This window comes from Delphinus delphis, chromosome 6, assembly GCF_949987515.2.
Source record: "Delphinus delphis chromosome 6, mDelDel1.2, whole genome shotgun sequence".
NCBI lineage: Eukaryota > Metazoa > Chordata > Mammalia > Artiodactyla > Delphinidae > Delphinus > Delphinus delphis.
The window spans coordinates 103,249,692-103,274,337 of NC_082688.1; the positions used below are offsets into that span (position 1 = coordinate 103,249,692).

The 24,646-nt window shown below is 48.8% G+C and overlaps 1 protein-coding gene across 2 annotated transcripts in view; it reads left to right on the top strand.

The window, feature by feature from the left end:
- Window positions 1-23,993, top strand: part of DPYSL2 (dihydropyrimidinase like 2) — a 115,767-nt gene extending 91,774 nt beyond the window's left edge. For both annotated transcript variants that reach the window (XM_060015197.1, XM_060015198.1), the window contains exons 8-14: window positions 1,437-1,557; window positions 10,396-10,552; window positions 11,226-11,367; window positions 13,378-13,548; window positions 18,069-18,248; window positions 19,374-19,539; window positions 21,471-23,993. In XM_060015197.1, coding sequence (XP_059871180.1) covers window positions 1,437-1,557; window positions 10,396-10,552; window positions 11,226-11,367; window positions 13,378-13,548; window positions 18,069-18,248; window positions 19,374-19,539; window positions 21,471-21,562 — 1,029 coding nt within the window. In that variant the 3' untranslated portion in view covers window positions 21,563-23,993. The remainder of the gene's footprint in view (window positions 1-1,436; window positions 1,558-10,395; window positions 10,553-11,225; window positions 11,368-13,377; window positions 13,549-18,068; window positions 18,249-19,373; window positions 19,540-21,470) is intronic.
- The last annotated feature ends 653 nt before the right edge of the window (window positions 23,994-24,646 follow it).

The following is a 24,646-nucleotide window of genomic DNA, read 5'->3' on the forward strand; positions in this document are numbered from 1 at the left end:
GGTGACCGCAGAGATGCAAGACGTCCCTCCTCTGTGCTGCCTGGGCTAGAGGCCCTTGTGTTGCAACTGGAGCCCAGGAGAGCGGAGGCCGATTGTTCAGCTATGCCAGGAATTAAAAACACTTGGATGTTTAATGAGCTTTTTCAAGAGCTGTTTGGTTTGCCTTTGCGTCTCGAGACATCTCGCTTCACATAGTTGAAGCCCAAGAGACCAAATGTGAAGGATGTCCTCGTATATTAAATCAGATCACCCCTTAGCGCAGTTGCGGAACTTCAGCTCTTGGCCGAGCTGCCGTAGAGACTGGTTAGCTAAGACGATTCAGTCCAGAGCTCGGTCATTTCTTATGAAAAGTAGCAGCTCTTTATGGAACAGCCTAGCTTTAACCATTAACCCAAAATGAAGTCACTTATTTGCTCAGTAAACATTTTTGAGCACCTGCTGGGTACCAGGTGCTACCCCGGGAGAACTGCCCAGAGGATGCAACAAATCAAGGAAGACCCAGTCCCTTGCCTGGAAGAGTTGAAGCCAGCCTTTTTGCCAGGAATCGGGAGGGAGCAAAAGGCTTTCTGAGGTCCTCTGTTACATCGTCTCACTTGCCCCTTCAGCTGCTCATGCCAAGCACACACTGCTGATTCCCCTGTACGGTATAACGGTCTCAGAACTAGTCTCACCTGATCAGTAATCCCTTGGGGTTATTTAGCAGTAATCCCTTGGGGTCTTTGGAACATCATTCGCTGAAGCATCATGCTTAAAGAATCAGGTTTCTGGTTAGAGCAGCCCTCCCGTCTCGTGCTGAAGGGTGTACCAGTCTGTGGCTGGCGATGATGCGGTTTGCCTATACAGAGGGGCCTTTGGTTTACACAAATCTGCCTGCTCCGTTCCCAGAGCCCTGTGAGGTCGCATTGTCTCTTAGATGATGCTGGCTTCATTTGTGGGCGTGGGACAGAAGCCCAGCTCAAAAATTCATCACTGAATGTTTTGACTGGAGACCATGCCCCGGGAGTGAATGCACCAAACTGGGAGCCATTGGTTTCCAAGCATCGTGGTTCTCCAACACTAGCAAGTGTAAACATCACCTGGGGTCCATAAGAGCCACATTTCTGGGTCCCACCCCCAGAGTTACTGATCCTATGGGTCTGGGGAAGGGCCCGAGGCACCTGAGAATCTGCATGTCTTACAGACCCCAGCCGATGCCGACCACGCTTAGAACCATCCACAGGGGCCAGGAGGGAATTGCCCCATCCTTTCAACCAATCAATACTGAGAGACACTGGGCACGTCACATCCCCCGCCTGCAGTGCCACTCAGGGTAGAGCCCTGAGGACACAGGGGTCTCTGGTTCACCGTGGCCTCTCCCGGTGGGAGGAGGGTAGAGACGGGCTCAGGGGACAGACTGAGTGTGGGTGCAGTTCTCACGCTTGGATGCTCTACTGCAGGTCGAGGCCGAAGCCGTGAACCGTTCCATCACCATAGCCAACCAGACCAACTGCCCCCTGTACATCACCAAGGTGATGAGCAAGAGTGCCGCGGAAGTCATCGCCCAGGCCCGGAAAAAGGGTAAGTGCCGCCTGCGGTCTGACTGCGCGCAGGTTCCGGGGGGGAGGGGAGGGGGGAGGGGGAAGGCTGCTTTTCCAACCCCTCCTGCCAAGTGGGTCGTTCTGCTCTCCTCACGTTCCAGCATTAACCTAATTACAGCTGGGCACGGCGGGGAGCTCCAGTTTCTCGCTGTGTTCCGGGGCCGCGGCCATGTTGGCGTCTATTTAAAGCCGCGCACAGCGCAGGGTGGGTGGACGGGCACACCCGCCTCCTGCCCCCACTTCCGTAGAAAAGTTGGAGTTCGTTTGACGCAGTCTACATGGACCAGGCACATACACAGATGACGTCAGTCCATGCGCCGCAGAATCCTGGGGAACCTTCTATGGCTAAGCGCCGTTCCCCTCCGTGGCTGGTAGTGATTTCCGCTGGGGTGTGTGAGTGAGTCTCATGGGGGCGTAGGATGGGGCTTTTGCCCTGGCCGCCCTCGTGTCCTGTTCTCCTTGTGCTGGAGTGGCTCTTTGTAGATTACAGCGACATATTCTGGGCTGAGGCTGGTCCTCTGTTCCAGCGGGAAGGTTCTTGGAAACTAATATACTAAGTGCTGCTTCCAGGAGACGTGCTGTGAGCACCTTAATGCATTATGAATGCAGCACTGAACCTACTGAACCTGCCTTTGACTGTGAGTACGGGTAATCGCAACACGTGGTCTGTGCTTGGGAGTGTAGCTAGCTCCACTTACAGAAAGAAAGCCTGATCCTGTGTAGTGGACTTGGGGTGGGTCTTGGCTGGATCAGAACACGAGTATCATAGAAGAGTTCTCCCTCCCTCCCTCCCTCCCTCCTTTCTTCCTTCCTCCCTCTTTCCCCGTTTTATTTCCCAACCCGATTGCCTCTTTGCATTTCTCCAGCTCGGTGTCTCCATTTCTCTCTTGACTTTCTTCTAGCTTTCTCCTGGTCTCTGTACCACTTTCTTGGTGTCTCTCTCCCCCTCCCCCCCGACCCCTCATTCTTTTTTGATTCCTTTATCTCTCCCCATGTGTCTTTCTTTCTCTGTCAGCAAGGGAGCACTCTGACCCCTCTGGTTTGTTTCTGGTTCTCTGTGGGGTGTGATCCACGTGGATCCGGATTTTTTCACTGGTGGGTGAGTTGGTGCAAGACTTAGAACAAATTGCCCAATGACCGCTGAGTCAGCCTGTCCCAGGAGCTGATAGCCTCTAGATGGACCCAGCAATGAATTCCTAGCCCCTGTTCTTTGCAACTCCCCTGGGGCCTTTGTCCTTAGGCTCTTCATGAAATGGTTGCTGCGATACCAGTTTTTTGGAAACCTGCCCTCTCCTGGCAGCTCGAAGGAACTGCCTTTTTGAAATTGAACATTCACTTAGAATCAGCTGAGTTGTTTCTAGGAGACAAGTGGATGATTACTGTCGGTGACCCTCCCTCACCTGGGCCCTTTATCACCCAGGCACACATCTGCAATACGGGAATCAGCCTCAGCGCCCAACGCTAATCACAGAATCGCTGCTTCCGTGTAGCGGGGTGGGGTGGACAGCTGGCACGACGTGTGCAAAGGGGAAGTTGGGGGCAGCTTATTTTAGGAACCGTACCATACCCAGGTGAAAATAAGAGACAGAAAGTTAAGCGAATATTTTAATATAGTTTTAATATAATTAAACATTCAGTTTAGCAGAGTTGAAACACCGAGGCCATGTTTTCCAATTCGGATTCTCACTTGTCTGGATTTCAAGATGGAGGTGTCTCGGTTCTGGGGCAGGTGGCACTGGCCCTGCTCTGGGGCTGCAGAGGGAGCTCTGGGTTCCAGGCCTCCCTGCCGGCAGTACTGAGGCTCCTTTCTCCTTTCTGCGTCTCAGTTTTCCCAACTGAAGACGCAGAGCTGGAGTCCAGGCCCTCTCAAATAGCTGCGACTCAGCACCCCAGGATGTCGTTCTGTTGTCTTTATGACTTAGACCCTGTGTGTGTATTGGGGGCTGAGCACCAAGAAGGGACCACTTCAGTGGTACATACATATACATACAATACAACATAAAGCTGTATCGAGCGTTAGGGCTCTGGGATCAGTATCCTGTCCTGGATCAAATCCCAGCTCCACGAGGCGCTAGCAAGTGATGGTGGGCAGGTGACTTACCCCCTCTAGGTCTCATTTTCCATCTGCAGGGGAGGATAGTCGTGGTGACAAGGCAAAAGGATGATGCTTAAATGAGATAATGCACGTAAGGGCTAGGTAATAACGGTACCTACTACTATGATGATTAAAGAGTGAAGGGCTGGTTTAACTTTGGGCTTGTTAGAAGAGCAAAGCAAAGATGCCTCTGACCTGGGGCAAGGATTTTCTGCTGAGGATTGTTTTTCTGCTTCGGGTGCCTTCCTCTGGACCCTGGAGGCAGGTATGGGACGCTGCCAACACGCTGTGGCTCCTTTTCTTCCCCTGTAAAATAGAGAGTTCCCTTATTTATTCCACAAACTTTAACTATGGGATACTTAAGGCATTTGAGCTGGAGGTGAGGAATGGGCCCAGCCCTGTTAGCTCCTTTACTAGCAGTGGGAGGGTGCAGGAGCAGATGGTCACATGGGAAATAGTTTATCAAAGAGGTGCGAGCCAAGTATGGTTAGAGCACAGAGGAAGGCGCCACTGTTCAGACACGCACTGCAGCCCCCTACCCGGTCTTAGAGGGGTCAGGCTGTGTAAAGCGACTCAACATCTCTGTGCGCATGTGAGCTGTTGAAAAAGCAGAACCCCATCAATGTCTAGAGCAGTAGCGTCTCCCCTCACTGGTCTCCACGTGCCTCGCACCCAGAGACCTGCAGGTCCTAAATCCAAGACAGGAGGTGTTTAGGTAAGTGAAGGTGTGAGATAGAGCGTGAGTGAGGACTGTTTCCACGGGGCTGCATTGCCCGTGCTGCTTCCTTCATTCTGCGTCCTTCCACAGGACAGCGTGTCACCAGCCCCACTCTGCAGATAAGGAAATGAAGACACAGCCAGCAGCACGATACCTTGGGCAGTTTTCACTCTTCAAAAGAACTTAGACACAGGTCGATGTAATAGGCTCATGTCACAGAAAGGAAACTGCAATGCGGAGATTGACTATCTTGCCCCAGGTCATCCAGCCCGTGGGAAATTAGCTCCAGACTCCGGGCCTGCTCTCTTTCCACTGAGGATCCAGTGTCGGGATTTCTCGCGAACAGGCACCCTCGGTCTGCATTTTGTCCGCGTGAGGGTTCGAGCATGGCGCTGATGCCTTCCGTGTGTGAGTGGTGGCGCGTAGGCAGTGCCTGATGACCTCATCCCGTGCACACCCCTCCCCCTCCTCCCCCCCTCCCCACCCCCGGAACCCAGATGCAGAAACGTTCACAACCCAAACTTGAGACGAGACTTCCTATGCCCTGCGGGTCAGTGGGAATGGTGGCGGTGTAACGAGAAGCACATGGTCACGGGCCCCGTGAGGACTGACCCAACCTGGGGGACGATTCCTTCGTGTTAAGTTAATGCACAACCTAGTAATCTTGAACCCAGAGAGTGGCCCATGGGTTGGGCTGTGAATGTTATAAAATCTCACCAAGATCTGTGTTGGTCAGGTCTCTGGAGAAACACAACCCATCTCGCGCTCGCGCTCGCGCTCTCTCTCTCTCTCCCTCCCTCCCTCCCTCCCTCCCTCTCTCTCTCTCTCTCTCTCACACACACACACACACATTTTAAGGAATTGGCTCATACCATATGGGCACCGGCAAGTCTGGAGTCTACAGGGTGGGCTGGCAGGCTGGAGACGCGGAAGAGTTGCCGTTGCAGCCGAATACCCTCACCTTAATGGCAGATGCTTGCAAGTTGGGAATTCAGTTCAGCCACTTGCAGGGTGAGACTCTGGGTTCAGTTTTCAGCTGGTTTAGCGCTGAGGGCACTGGAGATGAGGATCTCTTTTGGGGCCGATGTAGAAACGTTTGGGTCATTTATGGGACCCTTGAGCTGGGAATTTGAATCCCTGAGTCATCCTTGCCTTTCCCCACTTTGTCCAGTGTAATTAGGAACAACCAGCTAATCTTGTTATACTCGGTTTGACAGAAATGTTCTAAGGTGTCAAATACACAGTTACCCAGAACTTTGCCTGTTTTAAGTACCGGGTGTGGTGTTTTGTGCATTTCTTTTGCCCCATCATGCCATGTACTATCAGTGCTCTCTTAACTAGTGGGAGTGGAGTCATTAGTACTTTAAATCACATCAGATTAGAGAGCCAACTTCAGAAACCCCAGAGCCAGTTCAGAAAACTTTAAGATTCTGTTCTTTTAGAACCACTCTTGATACCAAAATCTGACAGGGTTACCCATGGACAGGTGCCAGGGTGTTGAGTTCTGGCCTGAGAGGAGAGGGAGAGTGGTGTGTGTGTGTATTTGTGTAGATTTTTGTTTTTTGTTTTTTTGGCCGTGCCAAGGGGCCTGCGGGATCTTAGTTCCCTGACCAGGGATTGAACCCAGCGCCCCCTGCAGTGGAAGCGCAGAGTCTTAACCACTGGACTGCCAGGGAATTCCCAGTGTTTGTGTAGTTTCTCACTGTGCTTTTGTGGCTGTGTTTTGAAATACACACACACACACACACACACACACACACACACACGATTTTCCGTTGTTTCTGCTCTGGATTTGTCCTCTTGCTTCTCGTTCATGGGAAATGACTAACCGCCCGGCCGGAAGCTGTCAAACATATCTAACCCCCAGCCTTCCTTTATTCTTCATGAATGCACTCAGGCCCGTTGTAAATAAACACCACCCCCAGCCCTGCTGTTCCCAGCCATCCTAGGGAGCCTGCCAAAGGCCGGCCTGGGATCATATCCTTCAGTTTAGATTTTCCCCGCAGAAGGAGAGCAGGAAGGTCTAACTGCCACGAAGAAAACATCAGAAGCGTGTTTGGAGGAGGGCAGAAAGGCCAGTGAAGCCTGTTTGGTGGTTTATTATTATTAGTGGTAATTATTTCCGGCATGCAGTGCAGTGGTGTCTGCGGCCTGACCGAGGTCCAGGAGCCCATCCATGGCTGTCTCAGGTACAGTGTTTATAAAGCGGGCGGAGGTGGAGGCCTCCTCAGGACGGTGTAATTCCTGCCCTGCCTTTGGGGGCCGAAGAGAAGAAAACGCAAAAGACAGCAAGGACCTCTGAATCCCTGAACAGGGCAAAGCAGGAATGAGCTGCAAAGATGGCTTTCTCCCTGACTTACTTCACTCTGTATGACAGACTCTAGTAAGTCAGAAAGAGAAAAACAAATATCGTATATGAACGCATATATGTGGAATCTAGAAAAATGATACAGATGAACCTATTTGCAGGGCAGGAATAGAGACGCAGACGTAGAGAATGGACATGTGGGCACAAGGGGGAGGGGAGGGTGGGACGAATTGGGAGATTAGGATTGACATATATACACCACCGTGTGTAAAATAGACAGCTAGTGGGAACCTGCTGTATAGCACAGGGAGCTCAGCTCGGTGCTCTGTGATGACCTAGACGGGTGGGATGAGGCGGGAAGTGACAGGGAGGTCCAGGAGGGAGGGGATATATGTATACATAGAGCTGAGTCACTTTGTTACACAGCAGAAACTAACACACCGTTGTAAAGCAGCTATACTCCAATTTTTAAAAAAAGAAAGATGTCTTTCTCCTTCTCTAAGTGCCCACATCTTTGCTTGGCCCCGGCCCAGGAGTCCTGGCTCTGCCTTGGTCTAAGGAGGCAGGTCTGGTCAGCAGTGGCCTTGAATTCTGACCACGTCTGGGTTTTGCATAGGCCGAAGGCCGAGTTCATTCCCTTGCGGCGAGGTGCGTGGGCCGGGGCATGGAGGGGAAGGGCCCTGTCTCCTCTACCGGCTCCTCCACCCAAATCTGACTTGTATTTTGCAGAGTAAGATGAAGGCCGAGGTCAAGGGCACTCACACTTGTAGGATTCAGGACACATTCCAGGAACCAGCCCCTCCTTGTACTCAAGTTTCCAAAGGCAGGACTGAAGTGCGGATTCAGGGAGAGGGTGAGGAATATCAAATTACGGGAAATCAGGAAACTACTGATGCTCGTGCAAGGATGTCCAAAGACTGGCAGCCACTCTTTTTCTCCAGGCAGTTCTGTCTCTTGATTGGTTTCATGTCCACAAAGCCAGGAAACCTTTAGGGTTGCGGATCCTTTGTTTTCCTAGTGACTCGCCCAGACCTCACCTTCATGCTCAGTCAATAGCCCGTGGGACCTCCAGACTTGGCTGGCTTGGAAGAGCTACCCTCAGGTCAGCCAATTCTGGCCGATGCTCCAGTCGAAAACTGTGGCCCCTGGGGGAGCTGGGGCCTGGTCAGCCATTTGCATTTCATAGACGTGTACCTGCAGCAGCCGAGGCCTTCTTGTTGCGGGGTTTTACTCCTTTGGGATGAGCTAGAGTGGTTTTTGCAGCTGCCCAGCAGCTCCTTGACCCCGTCGTGCCTGGGAGGCTTTGAGTAGGTCAGGAACGCTGGGGACCTTCCAGGTGATTCTGAGCATTACCCTTCTCTTCCTGGGGCTTCCTTCAGAGGGAGGCTTCCCCTGAGTGCTGGAGCCCTCCCTCCTGCTTGGGGATTGTCACCGATTTCCTCAAGTGAGCTGCCTGCCGGGCCTCTAGGGCCTCTAACACTCCCTGGCGGAACAGAGCGTCCTTTGTGAGATTCCTGAGGCTGGGGTCAGGGTAGGGGCCAGCTCCCGGAGCCAGCTCTCAGGGCAGCGGCTGTCCCAGAGTGGGTGTAGTGCTGTGTTACCAAGAGATAAAGTCTTGGAAGAGGCCGCGGAGAGGAAAGGAGACGCATTCCAGACTGAGGAGTGTTTGGCCTTGAGGGCCCTGGGTTTGGAGAAAAGGGCCCACTTGGCAGGACCACTGTGGGGGCGGGGGAGCCCTTGGTGGGAGCAGGTAGAAGAGGTGAATTCCCGGTGGTGGTGAGGCTGGCCTGGGATCAAACTCCAGCTCTGATGCCTTTACTTAATAAAATATCTCACCCTTCAATCAGCTCAACACACATTTACTGAGTCGCTTTCCTCAGGGTATCTCCATCAAGTGGAAAAATCAAAAATTGATTATTATTTTTTAAAAAATTGTATTGGCGTGTAGTTGATTTACAGTGTTGTGTTAGTTCCAGGTATGCAGCAAAGTGATTCAGTTATGCATATAGTCATTCTTTTTCAGGTTCTTTCCCCATAAAGGTTCCTACAGAATACTGAGTAGAGTTCCCTGTGCTGTACAGTAGGTTCTTGTTGCCTATCTATTTTATATATAGTAGTGTGTGTATGTTAATCCCAAACTCCTAATTTATCCCTCCCCTCCACGTTTCCCCTTTGGTAACCATAAGTTTGTTTTTGGAATCTGTGAGTCTGTTTCTGTTTTGTAAATAAGTTCATTTGTATCATTTTTTTAAAAATTAGATTCCACATATGAGTGATATCATATGATATTTGTCTTTGTCTGAAAAATCAAAAAATTTAAAACCGAATGATTATCGGATTATTGGAGTGGAGGACGGGATGGAGTTTTTGGATGATGGTAGAGAAGAGACCAGTGTTGTTGTGAGGCCGGCCAATGAAAGGCATGAGATGCTTCAGTGAGAAGTTTGTTTCTATCCTTGAAGTCAGAAGGGCTCCTTGGGAGGATTTTATGCAAGAGAGTGACACGGGAAGATTGTGTTTTAGGACGATCACTCTGGAAGAGCCATGGAGAATGGATGAAGAGGTGGGGAAGGAGGTGAGCTGGGGAGAAATGAGGAAGTCCTGATTTTAAGGGAAGGTATGCAGAGTGGAAAGGAAAGGATGCATTTAAGGCATTAAAGCATTGGCATTCGATGGATATAAATGATTCCCAATTTTCTGGCTTGGACATGAGTGGATAGAGAAGAGGACGTGATTTAAGCATCAGGAAATCAGCATTCTTTCTTGACAATATACTGCATTAGGCTAGGCTTCTGCAAACTCTGAAATCTCAGTAACGTAAGTGTGCAAAGTCCTTTCCTTTGCCCTCTTACAAAGTCTGCTGTGAATCTGGGGACCCTCAGGGTGGTGACTCGGGCATCCAGGCTGTCTCTTGGGCAGGTGTGGAGAGATGCGTACTTGCTCTCAAATGCTTCATCCCACTGATGTCACGTATTGTTTCCTTTCTCAGCTCATTAACCAGATCTGGACACTGGGAGAAGGGCTGGGAGACACTGGGAGAGCAGGGGGCATGTTTTGGTGAGCAGTGAGGTCAAGTGTGAGGTGCCCTGCCTCACCCCAAATAAGAGTCTAGATGGCGCTCGGGATTGGGTGTTCGAATGCAGTCTGAGCTGGAGATTGTGAATAGATTCGGGAATCAACAGAACAGGAGGTGGAAATGTTTGGGATCCCCTAGCGGGAGAAGGTTGAGTTACAAGAGCAGCGGTAAGGGGGAGGGATTATTAGGAGGTTGGCATTACCATACATACACTACTAAGTAGAAAATAGGTACTCAGCAAGGACCTACTGTACAGCTCAGGGAACTCTACTCAATACTCTGTAATAACCTGCACGGGAAAAGAATCTGAAAAAGAATCGATATATGTATAACTGAATCACTTTGCTGTACACCTGAAACTAACACAACATTGTTAATCAACTCTACTCCCATATAAAATAAAAATTAAAGAAAAAGAAGGGCTTCCCTGGTGGCGCAGCGGTTGAGAGTCCGCCTGCCGATGCAGGGGATGCGGGTTCGTGCCCCGGTCTGGGAGGATCCCACATGCCGCGGAGCGGCTGGGCCCGTGAGCCATGGCCTCCGGGCAGGCAGTGAGTCCCAGCAGTGGTGGTTTCCTCCCCGCTCTTTGCACAGCGCTCAGCTCTGCCCTCTGTTTGTCAGGGACCGTGGTGTATGGCGAGCCCATCACCGCCAGCTTGGGGACTGACGGCTCCCAGTACTGGAGCAAGAACTGGGCCAAGGCTGCTGCTTTTGTCACCTCCCCGCCCCTGAGCCCCGACCCGACCACTCCGGACTTTCTGAACTCCTTGCTGTCGTGGTGAGTGTTGGCGACTTGTTCCGTTCTTGGTCTTTCCTTGCACCAAGCTGACCGGCGGGTTCCAACATGGTGGGCAGAAGCAAACTTGTAAACAGAGACCTCGTTCTCCAAACTCGGATTGCCAGACGGCAGCAGGGGGTTGTCACCCTGACGCTTTTGGGGGCAATTCTGGGTAAAAACCAGGGCCATCTTGAAAGTCAACCAAAGGGGATGAATGAGGTAGCAAAAGGGTTCTACTGTGGTGCAGTGTCACTCGTAAGATACCTCACAAACTAGACGTAGATACACAGCATTAGAATGAAGCTTCCGCGTCAGGCCATAGCTTCCCAAATTTCCTGTCTCCTGAGGGGAAGACAGTTAAGTCAAAAACTTTCAGTGGCCTGGCCCATTGAAAAGTACATTCAAGGGGCTTCCCTGGTGGCACAGTGGTTGAGAGTCTGCCTGCCGATGCAGGGGACATGGGTTCGTGCCCCGGTCCGGGAAGATCCCACATGCCGCGGAGCGGCTGGGCCCGTGAGCCATGGCCGCTGAGCCTGCGCGTCCGGAGCCTGTGCTCCACAACGGGAGAGGCCACAGCAGTGAGAAGCCCGCGTACCACAAAAAAAAAAAGTACATTCAATGATGATCTGAGGTCAAAGATTAGTGAAAAGCCAGTGGTATGTTTTCCTTCCAGTGGAGATCTCCAGGTCACTGGCAGTGCCCACTGTACCTTCAACACTGCCCAGAAGGCCGTAGGAAAGGACAACTTCACCCTGATCCCTGAAGGCACCAATGGCACGGAGGAGCGGATGTCCGTCATCTGGGATAAGGCTGTGGTAAGGGGCGATGGTCTCACACAGGGGGAGGGCCCTGGGCCTCATGCAGGCCTGGAAACGGCAGTTGAGAGAATTCTAGAAACTGTAACTTGTGTGGTAATATTTCTTAGGTTTAGAAATCTAAGACCACTCCTCAGAGGTCATTTCTTCCTAAGTATCCCATATGTATTTGTCACCATTATCGTCTGTGGACCAGTAGAGACTGGAAAAAACCAGTCTTTACCATATGACTCTTTCGATCAGTCCAGAAAAAGCTTCCTTAGCAACCTGGTGACTTAGTTAATCCACTCGTGGAAATGGACTCAGTTTCCTTAAAATGGTCTTTTGGACTCTCTGGGCTCAGCCTGCTTTGAACATGTCCTGACCTTTAAGGAATCTGTGGGTTTTTTTATTTTTACTATTTTAAAACGTAATAACAATAGGTTTTCTGTTTCTTAATGAATTTTTTCAATTATGTAAACTGTGTATCGTTATTCCAAAAAGAAAATAAAAATCACTTATGACACCCTATTTCAGATACAACTGCAATGAACGTTTTAGCAAATGTCTTTCATTTTTTGCCAGTGAGAGATTGCACGTGTGTGTGTGTGTGTGTGTGTGTGTGTGTGTGTGAGTGTGTGACTGGAATACTATTTTGCAGCCTATCTTTTAAAAAACCTATAGCATGAAAACGTCTCCACATCCTTAAACATACTTGAACAACTTGGTTTTTAAGAGCAGACCATTCCATCTTAATGCTGAACTGTAATTCATTTGTAATTCTTTGGTTGGTCACTTATGTTGTTTCTGATTTTCTTACTGGGATGAACACCCTTATAGCTACATCCTTGGATTCATCTTTAATGATGCTTGTAGGAGAAACTTCTAGAAGTGGTAGTGCTGGGTCAAGGGGTGTGCATATTTTTAAGGCTTTTGATATATATTGTCAAAATTCCTTCCAAAAAGATTGCACCAATTTGTATGCTGCCAGCAATATGTGGCATTACCCAGTTACTCCTACCAGGTCTGAATTGGTGTTATCATCAAAAAACCCAAAGTATCACCGATTTGATTGGTGAATGTTGTGTCTCATTGTTTTACATTCAGTCTCTTCAGTGACTGACTAAAGTGTATATTTCTTCTGTATGTTTTTGGCCATTTGTATTTTTCTCTCCCTCTTACTACCTGCTCATTTCCTTTGGCCATTTTTCTGTTGCATTTAGAGCAGGTTTCCTAACTCGGAGAAATGCATTCATCTCCTCAAATTCTGCACTTAAAGGGACATGAGGCGCAAGTGGTAGAGACGAGAAGGTGGGGGGCAGGACATGGGGAGTGTGATTGGCACCCAGGGTTTGCTGCGGGACGGGCGGCTGAGACTCCCATGTTGGCTGGCCTACAAGGTCTGTGCCTATATCTTTGAAGAGGGCATAAGCCAAATGATGTTTCCTGAAGAGGCCCTGCAACCCCTTCAAATTTTTTTTTAAACTTTTTACTTTGAAATGATTATAGATCCAGAGGAACTTGCAGAGATAGGACAGAGAGGTCCTGTGTACCCTTCACCCAGTTTCCCCCATGGTTACATCTTACATAATTAGAGTGTGATATCCAAACCCAGAGGTCGACAGTGGTGCAACGTGTGTGTATAGTTCTGTGCCATTTTGTCATATGTAGATCCATGTAACCATCACCTCAATCAAGATAGAGATGTCCTCCGTCACCACAGAGACCCCTCTCCTACTGCCCCTTTATAGTCACACCCACCCCTAACCCTTGGAAGAATCTCCGTCTCACCCCTGGTCTGTCCATCTCTATAACTTGGTTATTTTGCCAATGTTGCATAAATGAAATCATACAGTATGTGACCTTTGGAGGTTGTTTTTTTCACTCAGTATGATGCCTTTAGTATCCAAGTTGTTGTGTGTATCAAAAGTGTGTTCCTTTTTATGGTTAAGTAGTATTCCACCCTTCAACTTTTTAGTCTGCTTCTGTTGTGTGTGTGCGTGTTGTGCATGTGTGTGTTGTCCTCCTCAGGTCACTGGGAAGATGGACGAGAACCAGTTTGTGGCCGTGACCAGCACCAATGCAGCCAAAGTGTTCAACCTTTACCCCCGGAAAGGCCGCATTGCTGTGGGATCCGATGCTGACCTGGTCATCTGGGACCCTGACAGCGTGAAAACCGTCTCTGCCAAGACCCACAACAGTGTAAGGCCACGTAGACCCCGTCCAAACGAATTACAGTCACAGAAAGGGACAGAGGCAGGGAGAGTTCTCAGGATTTATGAAAAGAACTCGCTGTGATAGGAAAGAACTCTTCCCCAGGATGTTATAACTTGCAATTTACTGAGAAAAAATAGCTCTTTCCTTTTCGTTAGTGAGGTCAATAAGACTGTTAATCTTACCACTTTGGAGTACGATGGCCTCTCTCTGGATAGAGGTCTCTATCTATGGACCTTCAGAGCCTCCAGCGTCATGCCTGCACATCAGAAGCTTCTAGAAGTCAGGCAGCATTCCATTTTAATAGTTTGGTGCAGCACCTCTCATGGCGTCCCTTGGTGCAAGGGATCCAAATAAAACATTCAAATGTCCACTCCCGAGATGCCCACTGGGCACTTTTATTCTTTGAAGCAACTGTTTTCTCATGTCAGTGTTGTCGTCCGAAAGCCTAAAAGGCAGATGCTCTTATGTCCTAAAGGAATGAATTGACTTTGAAGAAATAGAAGAAATACTCTGGCAGCCGTTCTGATTAGGAGTTTAGGATCTGCAGTTCTGGGGTGTCTCTTGCCTTTCGGTCTAGACTGCGGAGATTGGGGATGCCCTGTCTTGTTAATGGGACCCTGGGCAGGTGACCTCATGTCATGTCTCAGGCTCGTCAGCTGAGAATGAGGAGCTTAGACGAGGCCCCTGGGTGTCCTGTGATTCTGCGAGGTCAGTGGGCATTAGGTAGAGGTGTAGGTACCATTGGTTCTTCGTAGAAAAAATTGTGTGTGTCTGTTTAATACTGAGAGGCCAAGGACAAAGGGAGAGCTTTGGAAAAGAAATGGACCTAGGACAGAGTGTTTTATGTCAGAAACCCGTATGACTCTTGAAGTGAATTCTTAGTGAATGAAGAGGCTCTTCAAGTTCAAGGTCTAAATTGAAAGCCTGCTCAATGGGGAATCTGATTCTAGATTGCCCACCCCAGGTGGCCTGGGCCAGCAAGTCCCGACACCTCCTCCAAGGGCCAGCTCAGGGCTGGGCTTCTGGCATTTCTCCAGGACAGCACTGGACTCTTGGCCAAATCCCGGTCCTCTTTCTCCTTTGGGCCGAGGGGCTTGAGGTGCCCTGGCGCCCGTGGGTGCCAGGATGGTGGGTGCCTTTAGGGAAGGCTGCTCGGCTCTCAGTATTAATAGTTGGCTCTTCCCTTCTTCCACACTGGCTGGCTTAGCTACGCAGCAGAGCCTTACAGCCGCACCAACTTGTGACTTAGATCATAACCTCCCGGGGGTCCAGAATTGGCTTCTTTATGGGCAGGGGTCCTAGGGACCTGCCTGGTGAACCTATCTCTTCCTATGCATTTAGCATCACAGCTCCATTTACCCTTTCATTTGGCCTTCTCAATAAAGGGATGGTATTATTATCCCAATCGGGAAGATAAATAAACGGACCCTTAGAGAGCTTAAGGGACCAGTCTAACATTACATAGCTATTTTGCGGTGGAGCCAGAATTAGAACCCAAAATTGTCCAGGGCTCTTCCCTGCCAGACTGCGTGTGCAGCCTCTTGGTCAGGGTTAGAGGGACAACATGCTCCTCCTCCCTTCCAGAGTCCCCCTCCCCAGAGGTAATGGAAAGGGCAGACCGGACTCATCGTGTAAGCTGCAGATGACCTAGCTAGGGAGCCTGCGTTTGGAGTTCTTAACCCAGCGCAAGACAGGATGTAAAGGAGTGATGATTTGAGAAGACAGATGCTGCTCTCTGGACATTCAGTAGCACTGCCCTGGCTTTACCCCCAGGCAACCCCATATAGGAAATCATGGCTTCTAGAAGTGCCTCTTGCCCGTCCTCACCTGTTTGAAAGAGCCCACACTAAGCATGCTTGCGCAGCTTTAATTATCTGGGAGAACGCGAGCAAGAGCCTTTCCCCGTGTGGTACAGTGTTTCCTACCATGGGGCTAGTTAACTTTAATTTGGAGTAGCTAGCTAACTCTTGTTGACAGCGCTGTTGCTAAGTCTCTGCTGGATTTGGCAAGCATCCAGCCAGATGAGTCATTTTAGGAAACCTATGTGGATAGAGGTTAAAAATGTCTCTACGTGGTAAGTGATGAAGGCTCAGTGCCTCACAGTTGGACAGAGTAGGCTCTGAATGCCCCGAGCTGTGATCTGACCATTGAACTTGTTAATTTTAAGTCACTTAGAGTCATGGGACTGGTTCCCCCATCTTTGAAGACTGGGAGGTGGCCCAAAGCTCTTCTGGGCACTGTGGTCAGTCATTTATAGGCAACTAAACTCAATGTCTGCGTCTTAGGATGTCTTCCGACACTAAAGGGCTTGCAGTCTTGTTGGGAGAGTGCAATAAAAAACCAGACAGTCGATCAGGGATTTTCTAAATGCCTACCTAGTGCTGAGTAGTGGGCTAGATGCTTTTGTTCCTTTTATTTCTTGTGATCCTAGCATCATTTCTGTAAGGTGGGCCGTGTCCCCTCATAGATGAGGATGCTGGATCTCAGATCAGTGCAAGGGATTTGTCCAAAGTCACTCAGCTGGCCAAGAGCAGACCTGGGATGTGGGCCCCAAGCCGATGGTACCATGGCCAAAGTTGTCTCCATGACTCCAGTAGGCCACAAGAGGAGCTTGTATAGACAGCCGTGCAGGAACATGGAAGAGATGGGGCTCGATTCACCCCTTAAAGGATGACCCTTTCTAAGGTCATTTCAGAGTGGACCGAATTCTCTGCTGGTAATCTACACCCATATGATGCTTCTTATGTTGTCCTTTTCACATAAGCCTTGCACGGGAGGCAAGTGAAAAAACTGAAGGTCTGAGGCAGGATTAATTGGATCTGCCTGGAGTCACACAACTCCTGAATTTCACCAGATCTAAGATGTCACTGATTTTAAGATATTCCATTAGTTTAGGCGCTGCCGTGAAAGAAAACGTACCCAGGAGGAGGAGTCTAATGCAAGACTCCTTTAAAAATAGTGCTGCCGAGGGCCAGCTCGTTCTGAGTTTGGGATAATGAGATGTGGATCTGCCAGATAGAAAGTGTGGCAAAGAATATTGCCTTCCTCGACCTTGGCCTTGGATGCAGAAAGGGCAAAAATGGCTCCTCTGAACTGAGTCAGGCAAGTTGGTGGTCTGAGTCCTGCATCCAGCAATGGTCCAGAAAAACCAGAGGCGGAGACTTTCTCATAAGACAGCCCCGGTGTGGTCATTCCCCAGGCCAGTGGGAAGAGCTGACCCCAATTCCCTGGAAGGACTTGGTTCAGCCTGGGCTGACACTGACTGTGCAGCTCCACGTGCTGTGAGACACATTCTCATTTCAGGGATGAGCGTCTTAGAACCGATGAAAAGCTTGGGGGGGACACACTTCGGTCCTGGGAATTTGGTCCCGGGAATCCACGTGTAGAGACCCCTTCCCTCCCCCAGGTGCCTCTTTCCCTCATTCCTTCAGTAGCTTCCACGTTACTCCTTTGAGTCTCTGAGTAGGGCTGCCAGCCCCCTGTTGCCCTTTTCTGTCAACACCACTGGTCGAATGTGAGCTGTAGAGCCAGCCTGGGGCTTCTCCATTCTCATCAGCCTCTGCACCAGGCAGGGGTTGTTACCCTGAATAGCAGTGCGACAGCTCTAGTCACAGACGGACTCTTTAGTGCTGATAACCTGGTCTGAATCTCCCCAGAAGCCCAGCTGCTTTTTATGGATGGAGCTGCCTATTAATTCTCCAGGTCCGGCCACGTGTACCTGTGAGCAGGGCAGGCGTCTGGAATCCGGGGAAGAAGCAGTGGAGGAGTTGAGGCTTTACCATTGACTGTAGTGCCCCTATTTCCTGTTGTCACAGCAACAAACTCACTCAGAGACCCCACATAGTTTCCAAGAGGGCACGTGGATACGTCCCCCTTTCACCGTGAAAAGCTGGAAACTAAAAGGATGGCTGCCTTGTTGGGAAATTAAACCTCAAACATTTTATCAAAGGCCTGTCTCTGGAGTTACCACAGTCCTTTCATTTAGGAACGTCAGCTTGACCACATCTCTTAAGAGATTGGAAATCCAGGCAAACCAGTGGGAAAACCTACTCGTGGATGGCTCATTTCAAGATTAAATTTAGAACTTGGTCAGAGAAGGCTTCTTGGGATTTTAACCTGATTGGAGCTTGAGTTAGTAAGAACAAAGTCACCGCTAATACGAGGCATCATTTTCTTACATTCGTGTGGCATTTACAAACCCTCCTGCTTTTCCATACGATTTTTCTGTTCAATTATTTTTACCCCCCAATTTTTTTTTTTTTTTTGGTGCCGAAACCCAGGAATGAACAAACGCAAATTTTTGAGAGGTAGGAAAGATTATTCCATGTTCTAGGCAGAATTAAGACATAGAGATTAAGTCCTGTTGGGTGGCCAGTCAGGAGAGGGAGTTCATCTCTGGGCTTTTTTTCGTCCGAGTGATGTTGGGTCATGGGTGCCGCCAGGTCGATGAGATCTCACCAGGATGGAGGGTGGATTCTGAAGTTTACTGTGTTCCCTTCCTCTAGTCTCTCGAATACAACATCTTCGAAGGCATGGAGTGCCGTGGCTCTCCCCTGGTGGTCATCAGCCAGGGGAAGATTGTTCTCGAAGACGGCACCCTTCATGTCACCGAAGGCTCTGGGCGCTACATCCCCCGGAAGCCCTTCCCTGACTTTGTTTATAAGCGTATCAAGGCAAGGAGCAGGGTGAGTACCTCTGATCTTATGAGTGGTTCCTATCGTGGATTAAGTTCAGTTGCAAAATCACTAAGCACCTTGAGTCAGACTACTGAGGTATATACAGAGGATTCATAGATAAGGGAAACACAGTCTTTTTATTCCTGGAGTTCAGAATGCCAGCGGAGGAGCCAGGCATGTCTGCAGCCAGCCAGATTGAAGTGAGACTGCTGTCATGAGGAGTGTGTGATGAGACTCAGAGGAGGGAACCGCTGCTGCGGAGTCTTTTTTTTTTTTTTTTTTTAATAAATTTATTTTATTTATTTATTTTTGGCCGTGTTGGGTCTTCGTTGCTGTGCGCGGGCTTTCTGTAGTTGTGGCAAGCAGGGGCTACTCTTTGTTGTGGAGCACGGGCTCTAGGCACACGGGCTTCAGTAGTTGTGGCACGTGGGCTCAGTAGTTGTGGCGCACGGGCTTAGTTGCTCCGTGGCATGTGGGATCTTCCTGGACGAGGGCTCGAACCCGTGTCCCCTGCATTGGCAGGCAGATTCTTAACCACTGCACCACCAGGGAAGCCCTGCTGCGGAGTCTTAAGGGAAAGTGTCATGGGGAGAGGGCATTTTGAGTTGGATCTTGAAGGTTAAGTAGAAGTTGGATAAGACAAAGAAGAGAGACAAGGGAATTAAGTAGAGAGAATGTTACTAGCATGGAAAATGTAGAGAGTATTCAGGACGTGGTGAACGGTCTCCAGCACTGGTGCTTGGGGACTGTGAGGCAGGGAAGGGGTAGGGATGTAAAGGAATTAAAGGGACAGTAAGATTGGTAAGTATGGGGCCAGGTCTTGAACGTGAGACCAGATCCTCTTCACAGCATGTTTGGCAATTCCTGCAGGGTTTAAGGTGAAGTGTCTTGGGAGAAAATAGGAAGAACTGTTTATCAGTTTTTATATGACCCATGTTGGGGTAGCTTTGCCCTGGAGCCAGGGGCCCTGCCTCATGCTGACATCTGTCCCTGCTGTACCCGACCACAGAAAGCCCTCCATCCCCAAATGTCACCGGCCCATCCTGGCACCTGTTCCTTCCCCATCAGGAGGGTTGCCAGGGAGGCGTCCTCTGTGAATGTGGCCTGAGTCGAGGGGCTCTTGTGTTTTTGCAGCTGGCAGAGCTGAGAGGGGTTCCTCGTGGCCTGTATGATGGACCTGTGTGTGAGGTGTCTGTGACACCCAAGACAGTCACTCCGGCCTCCTCGGCTAAGACGTCTCCGGCCAAGCAGCAGGCCCCACCTGTCCGGAACCTGCATCAGTCTGGATTCAGCTTGTCTGGTATGGTTATGGTTTGGTCAGGGCCCAGTTCTGCAGGGCTGTGCTCCGTGTTGCTGGTGGGTCTGGGATCACTTTTGAGAAGGAGAAGTGGTGGAAGTGAATGATGGACCTATTCTTCCCAAAGATGTAACTCACCAGAGATGTAATTCATAGCAGATGACGGGTTGGGTTTCAGAATCTTGACACGAGTCTATATCACACATAATGTCATGATGGGTACACTGTGTGTCATACCCAGGATATTAGAGGACATTTTTTCAGCGCATCATGTCCATTGTGGAAAAGGGTATTGTGGTGTTTTAGGACTCTCTTCTCCCCGACGTATGCAGTATACTGTAGTGGTTCAGCTTGTGGAATCTAGAGTTTCAACAGCTTAACTTCGTAGCCCAGATTCGAACTGTGCCTCCCGTCTCCTCACCTATAAGATGGGTATAATGTTAGTAGTTACCTCATGGGGTTGTTCTGAGGATTAGATGACTTCATACACATGTAAAATGCTTAGAATCAAGCCATTTGATAATTGTTAGCTATTTGCCTGGATAAACTATGTGATGTCAGGGGAGGTGAGAGGGAAGAGTCCAGATTTTAGAGCTTCCTTACTTGAACTTCAGTATTTCATTTGGCCTGGGATTAAAAACCTACTTTTCTAGTTCCTTGAGTCACAGATACGTATCTAAATTTTTATGGTGGGTTAAAGAAACAGTAAAGCAGATACATTTTTTTTTCTTGTCAGATATACTGGTTTTTAGAAAGTTGCCATATACAGATTACCCATTTTCAAAAAATTTAAAAATAATGAAAATTAGTTTTCCCGTAAAGTAACATGGGCATGATACAGTCTGTGCTGTCTTTCACCAGGCCATTGAAATATAAAGACCATCATGACGCCTGTCTTTTTTTTAAAAATTGTATTGAAGTATAGTTGATTTACAATGTTGAGCTTAATTTCTGCTGTACAGCAAAGTGACTCTGTTATACATATATATTCTTTTTCATATTCTTTTCCATTATGGTTTATCACAGGATATTGAATATAGTTCCCTGTGCAATATCTTAAAAAAAAAACAGACTCACAGACATAGAGAACAGACTTGTGGTTGCCAACGGGGAGTGGGGTGGGTGAGGGATGGAGTGGGAGTTTGGGGCTAGCAGATGTAAACTATTATATATAGGATGGATAAACAACAAGGTCCTACTGTAGAGCACAAGGAACTATATTCTATATTCAATATCATGACTCCTATCTTTGATTACACAGAGGATGGATAGTGTTAGGGGAACAGAATGCACCTCTGGAAAAGCCACACTCGATTTGATCACTGAGAATAGGGACAGGATGTAGTCTGAGTTGCTCAAAAACCTGAAATATAGTGTCCTTTTACATATAGTTCTACTTTTTAGGTATGGGATCCAACTAGCTTCCACAAGGATGGCTTTATTCAGTGTGTGATTCCTAGGCCACGTGAGGCCCATCCTTTTTTTGTAGCTTATACTTTTGGTGAGGTTTTAGAAGGACAAAGAATGGGCCTGACACTTTTTCTCCCAAGCTATGTTATTTCGTTACAAAACAGAAATAGAGTCACAGATGTAGAAACCAAACTTATGGTTACGAAGGGGGAAAGGGAGGGGGGAGGGATACATTGGGAGATTGGGATGGACATATACACACGACTATATGTAAAATAGATAATCAACGAGGACCTTCCCTATAGGTCAATACTCTGTAATGACCTAGATGCAAATAGAATCTAACAGAGTGAGGTATGTATATGGATAACTGACTCACTGTGCTGTACAGCAGACACTAACACACCAGTGTAAATCAACTAGACTCCAATAACAATTAATTTAAAAAACCCAAGCTATGTTATTTCGGTTTAGAGCAGGGATCCGTATAGCTTTCTCTGACCCTCATCTTCTCTCGTCTCCAGGTGCCCAGATTGATGACAACATTCCCCGCCGCACCACCCAGCGCATCGTGGCGCCCCCTGGTGGCCGTGCTAACATCACCAGCCTGGGCTAGAGTTCAGGGCCGCCGTGCCGTGCCGTCGGCTTAGGGATGGGGGATGGGACACCTGAGGACATTCGGAGACTTCCTTCCTTCCTTCCTTCCTTCTTTTTTTTTTTTTTAAAGAGCCTGTGATAGTTACTGTGGGGCAGCCAGTTCCTGGGGCTCCCTCTCTCGGGCCCCCCGCACTCCGTCCCTCACCCGGAGTCACCAGTTTTGGTCACCCACCTCCCTACACATCTACGAATATCACACCTGCGTCTCTCCACCAGGCCCGTACACAGAACTGCGTCCAACACTCAGACATGCGAAACAAAGCAAATCACAGTGAGGGTGTTGCTCATCTCCAGCCTCTGTTGTGCTTGCATCATCTTCCTTTTCATTCGAGGGGAGGGGAAGATAAAGTGAATTGCCCAGAGCTGCCTTTTTCTTTTTAAATATTTAGAAAATTTTTCTTCGTGGGGCTGCAGGTGGGGTGGGCAGGGGAGGGGGGGGAGAGGTTTGTTTTTCTTTAAATACTAAATTGGAAAGTCTAATGCAATATTAATACAAGGGGTTTGAACTGGACATCCTAATGATGCAATCGTGTCACCTTCAAGCTGATTCAGGGTGGTGGGCAGACTCGTCATGTCCCTCCTGAGAGGCTGTACAGCGTCCACACCGCCATTCCATCATCTTCTGGGTCAACTGTTAATAAAGGGCAGGTTTTCTTTCTGGCCTAGATTTTGCTGCAGATGAAATCTTTGGAGGATTCTCTTCTCCTCTCTTCACCTCTCTTCTGCTTGCACTCTCTCTTGCTTCTTCATTCATGGATATTTTCACGTGTCTGGCTTTTCTTTGTGTTTCTTCCAGCCTTCGTCTCTGACATGCTGTTTTTGCCTTCTATCCCCCGTGGTCTTTTCCAGTGACCAGGTCCGCCATTTTACTGTGGCCCCACGAACCTGCCTGGAAAGATATGAGCTTTGTCATCGCAACCATCGTAATGTGCTATCCTAGTCCATATAAGACCAGCGCTACCCACCCACGTCTCCAGGATGTGCGATTGAGTTTGAGATGCTTCCCAGGTGCAGAAAAGGGCCAGGTTATCCACACTGTCACACGCGGGCCCAGGATAGACCTGACAGTGCCGAGCTGTTGAAGAAGTCTGAGGCTCTAGGACCTGAGAGTTTTTCCTCTGTGCAATGCCAAGTGGCTAAAGACAAACAAATCTGTAAATCAAGCCCAACACCCAAGGGAGCCAGTCAGCCTCAAGCGAACCACCAGCTCAGAGGTGCTGAGCTGATGCTTTTACCAACTAGGTAGTTTTGGGGATGCCAGAGCACACTGGGCTTCTCACTTTGGAGGAAAAGAAATTTGTTTTCTTGTCCAATTATTTAGAAAGACATCACGCAACATAGGGAAGCCTGCTAACCTCGGGAAACCCATGGGAAATTTGACTTAAAGACCATTTCAGTTGGCAAGAGGAAAAATCTGTTTTGTGAGTCAGAGCTCTTGTGGGGAGAAAACCTTGTAAATTTGACGAGTGGCCCCTTAGAGACCGCAGGCGACCTTGTGTCCACACCCCACCCTCTCCTGGTCTCGGAGACCCTTTCCACTCGCTGCCTCGTGCTTGTCCCTGTCTTAGCTGAGCTTTGTTGCATCTCCTTCCAAGCGTGTTTACAGGTCCTCCCAAGCCACGTTATGTTTGCAGGCTTTTATAAAACCAAATCTGCTTTTGTAAAGCGTAACATCAAGAAGCAGCTCATCCCATCATGACACTCGTCTCTCCACATGTTCTGCCTTTGGGGTTATGGCTGGGGTTTCTTTTGTTGTTGTTGTTGTTGTTTGTTATTTTAAAAGTAAATTGCACTTTTAAAGAATAATTGGTTAACTTAATATATTTGCTTTTTTTCTTCTCATCTGCCCTTCGAGGGAATTTGAACCAGTCGGAAAAAAATTTTGTTTCAATTCTGAGAAACGCTTGCAGCTCTCTTCTCTTCACTTGAGTCTTCCTGTTTTTCCATGATGGTCATTTCGGTTGTTTCGATTGTTTCCTTCAAACAACTTAAAACCTGAAGATTTCCGCAGGCTGTGTAAGCATGTTTACCTGTTGGCTTGCTTTGTGTGTCTGTTAAATGAATGTCATGTGTAAATGCTAAAATAAATTGACCGTGTCTCAGAACTGAATAACTGCAGTGACCTGATGCTCTAAACCAGTGTAGGATTTAATCATAGATGGTTTTTAATCCTTGGAATTGTGATTGTGACCCACGAGTGGAGGAACTTTCAGTGCTAAAGCTGATTATGTGTGTAGCCAGAAGAGTACCTTTTTTTTTTTTTTTTGTTACCACTGTCTTAATGGCAAAATAATTATGGTAAAAAAAAACAAGTCTCGTGTTTATTATTCCTTAAGAACTCTGTGTTATATTACCATGGAACGCCTAATAAAGCAAAATGTGGTTGTTTCCGGGTGTGTCTGTGTTGAGATGTTCAAGGAGGAGGCTGCTCGGCCCGGGCCTCCATCAGAACTTCCCTTTCTGGAAGATTCTGGATGCCTTTGGCCTCGTTTTGATGCCTGTGTCAATTCAAGTGTTTTCACTGAGTGTTGCGGGTGGTTTTGTCCAGGCCACTGAGGTCTAATTCTGGGCGGAGCCCTGAGTCTCAGAGATTCATAGACTCTACCCCAGGACAGGCCAGGGGAGCCTCCCGAATCGAGCTGCATACGTTAAGTCGGGAATTGTGTCACCTTCAAGCTGATTCAGAACTCCGGTGGGACCGTGTGGGTTAGTGTAGTGACCCCCGGGATCTGTGCATCCTTGGAGCTCGTGCACTCTGGGAAATCCTCAAGCCACATGGTGGGGCATGGAAGATAAGAGACTGAGCTATATGGGCCTGCATCCAGAGTCCAGTTAAGGAGCTTGCAGGAGGGAATTCCCTGGTGGTCCAGTGGTTAAGACTCCTTGCTCTCACTGCTGGGGGTCTGGTTCAGTCCCTGTCGCGGGCCAAAAATAAAGGAGCTTGCGGGAAACCAGGACGCAAAGCACACGTTCCTCTACCCTCCAGGCAAGTGCCGAGAATGCACATCGTGGGCGGAGGGTGAGCCATGCCCACCCCTGCCTA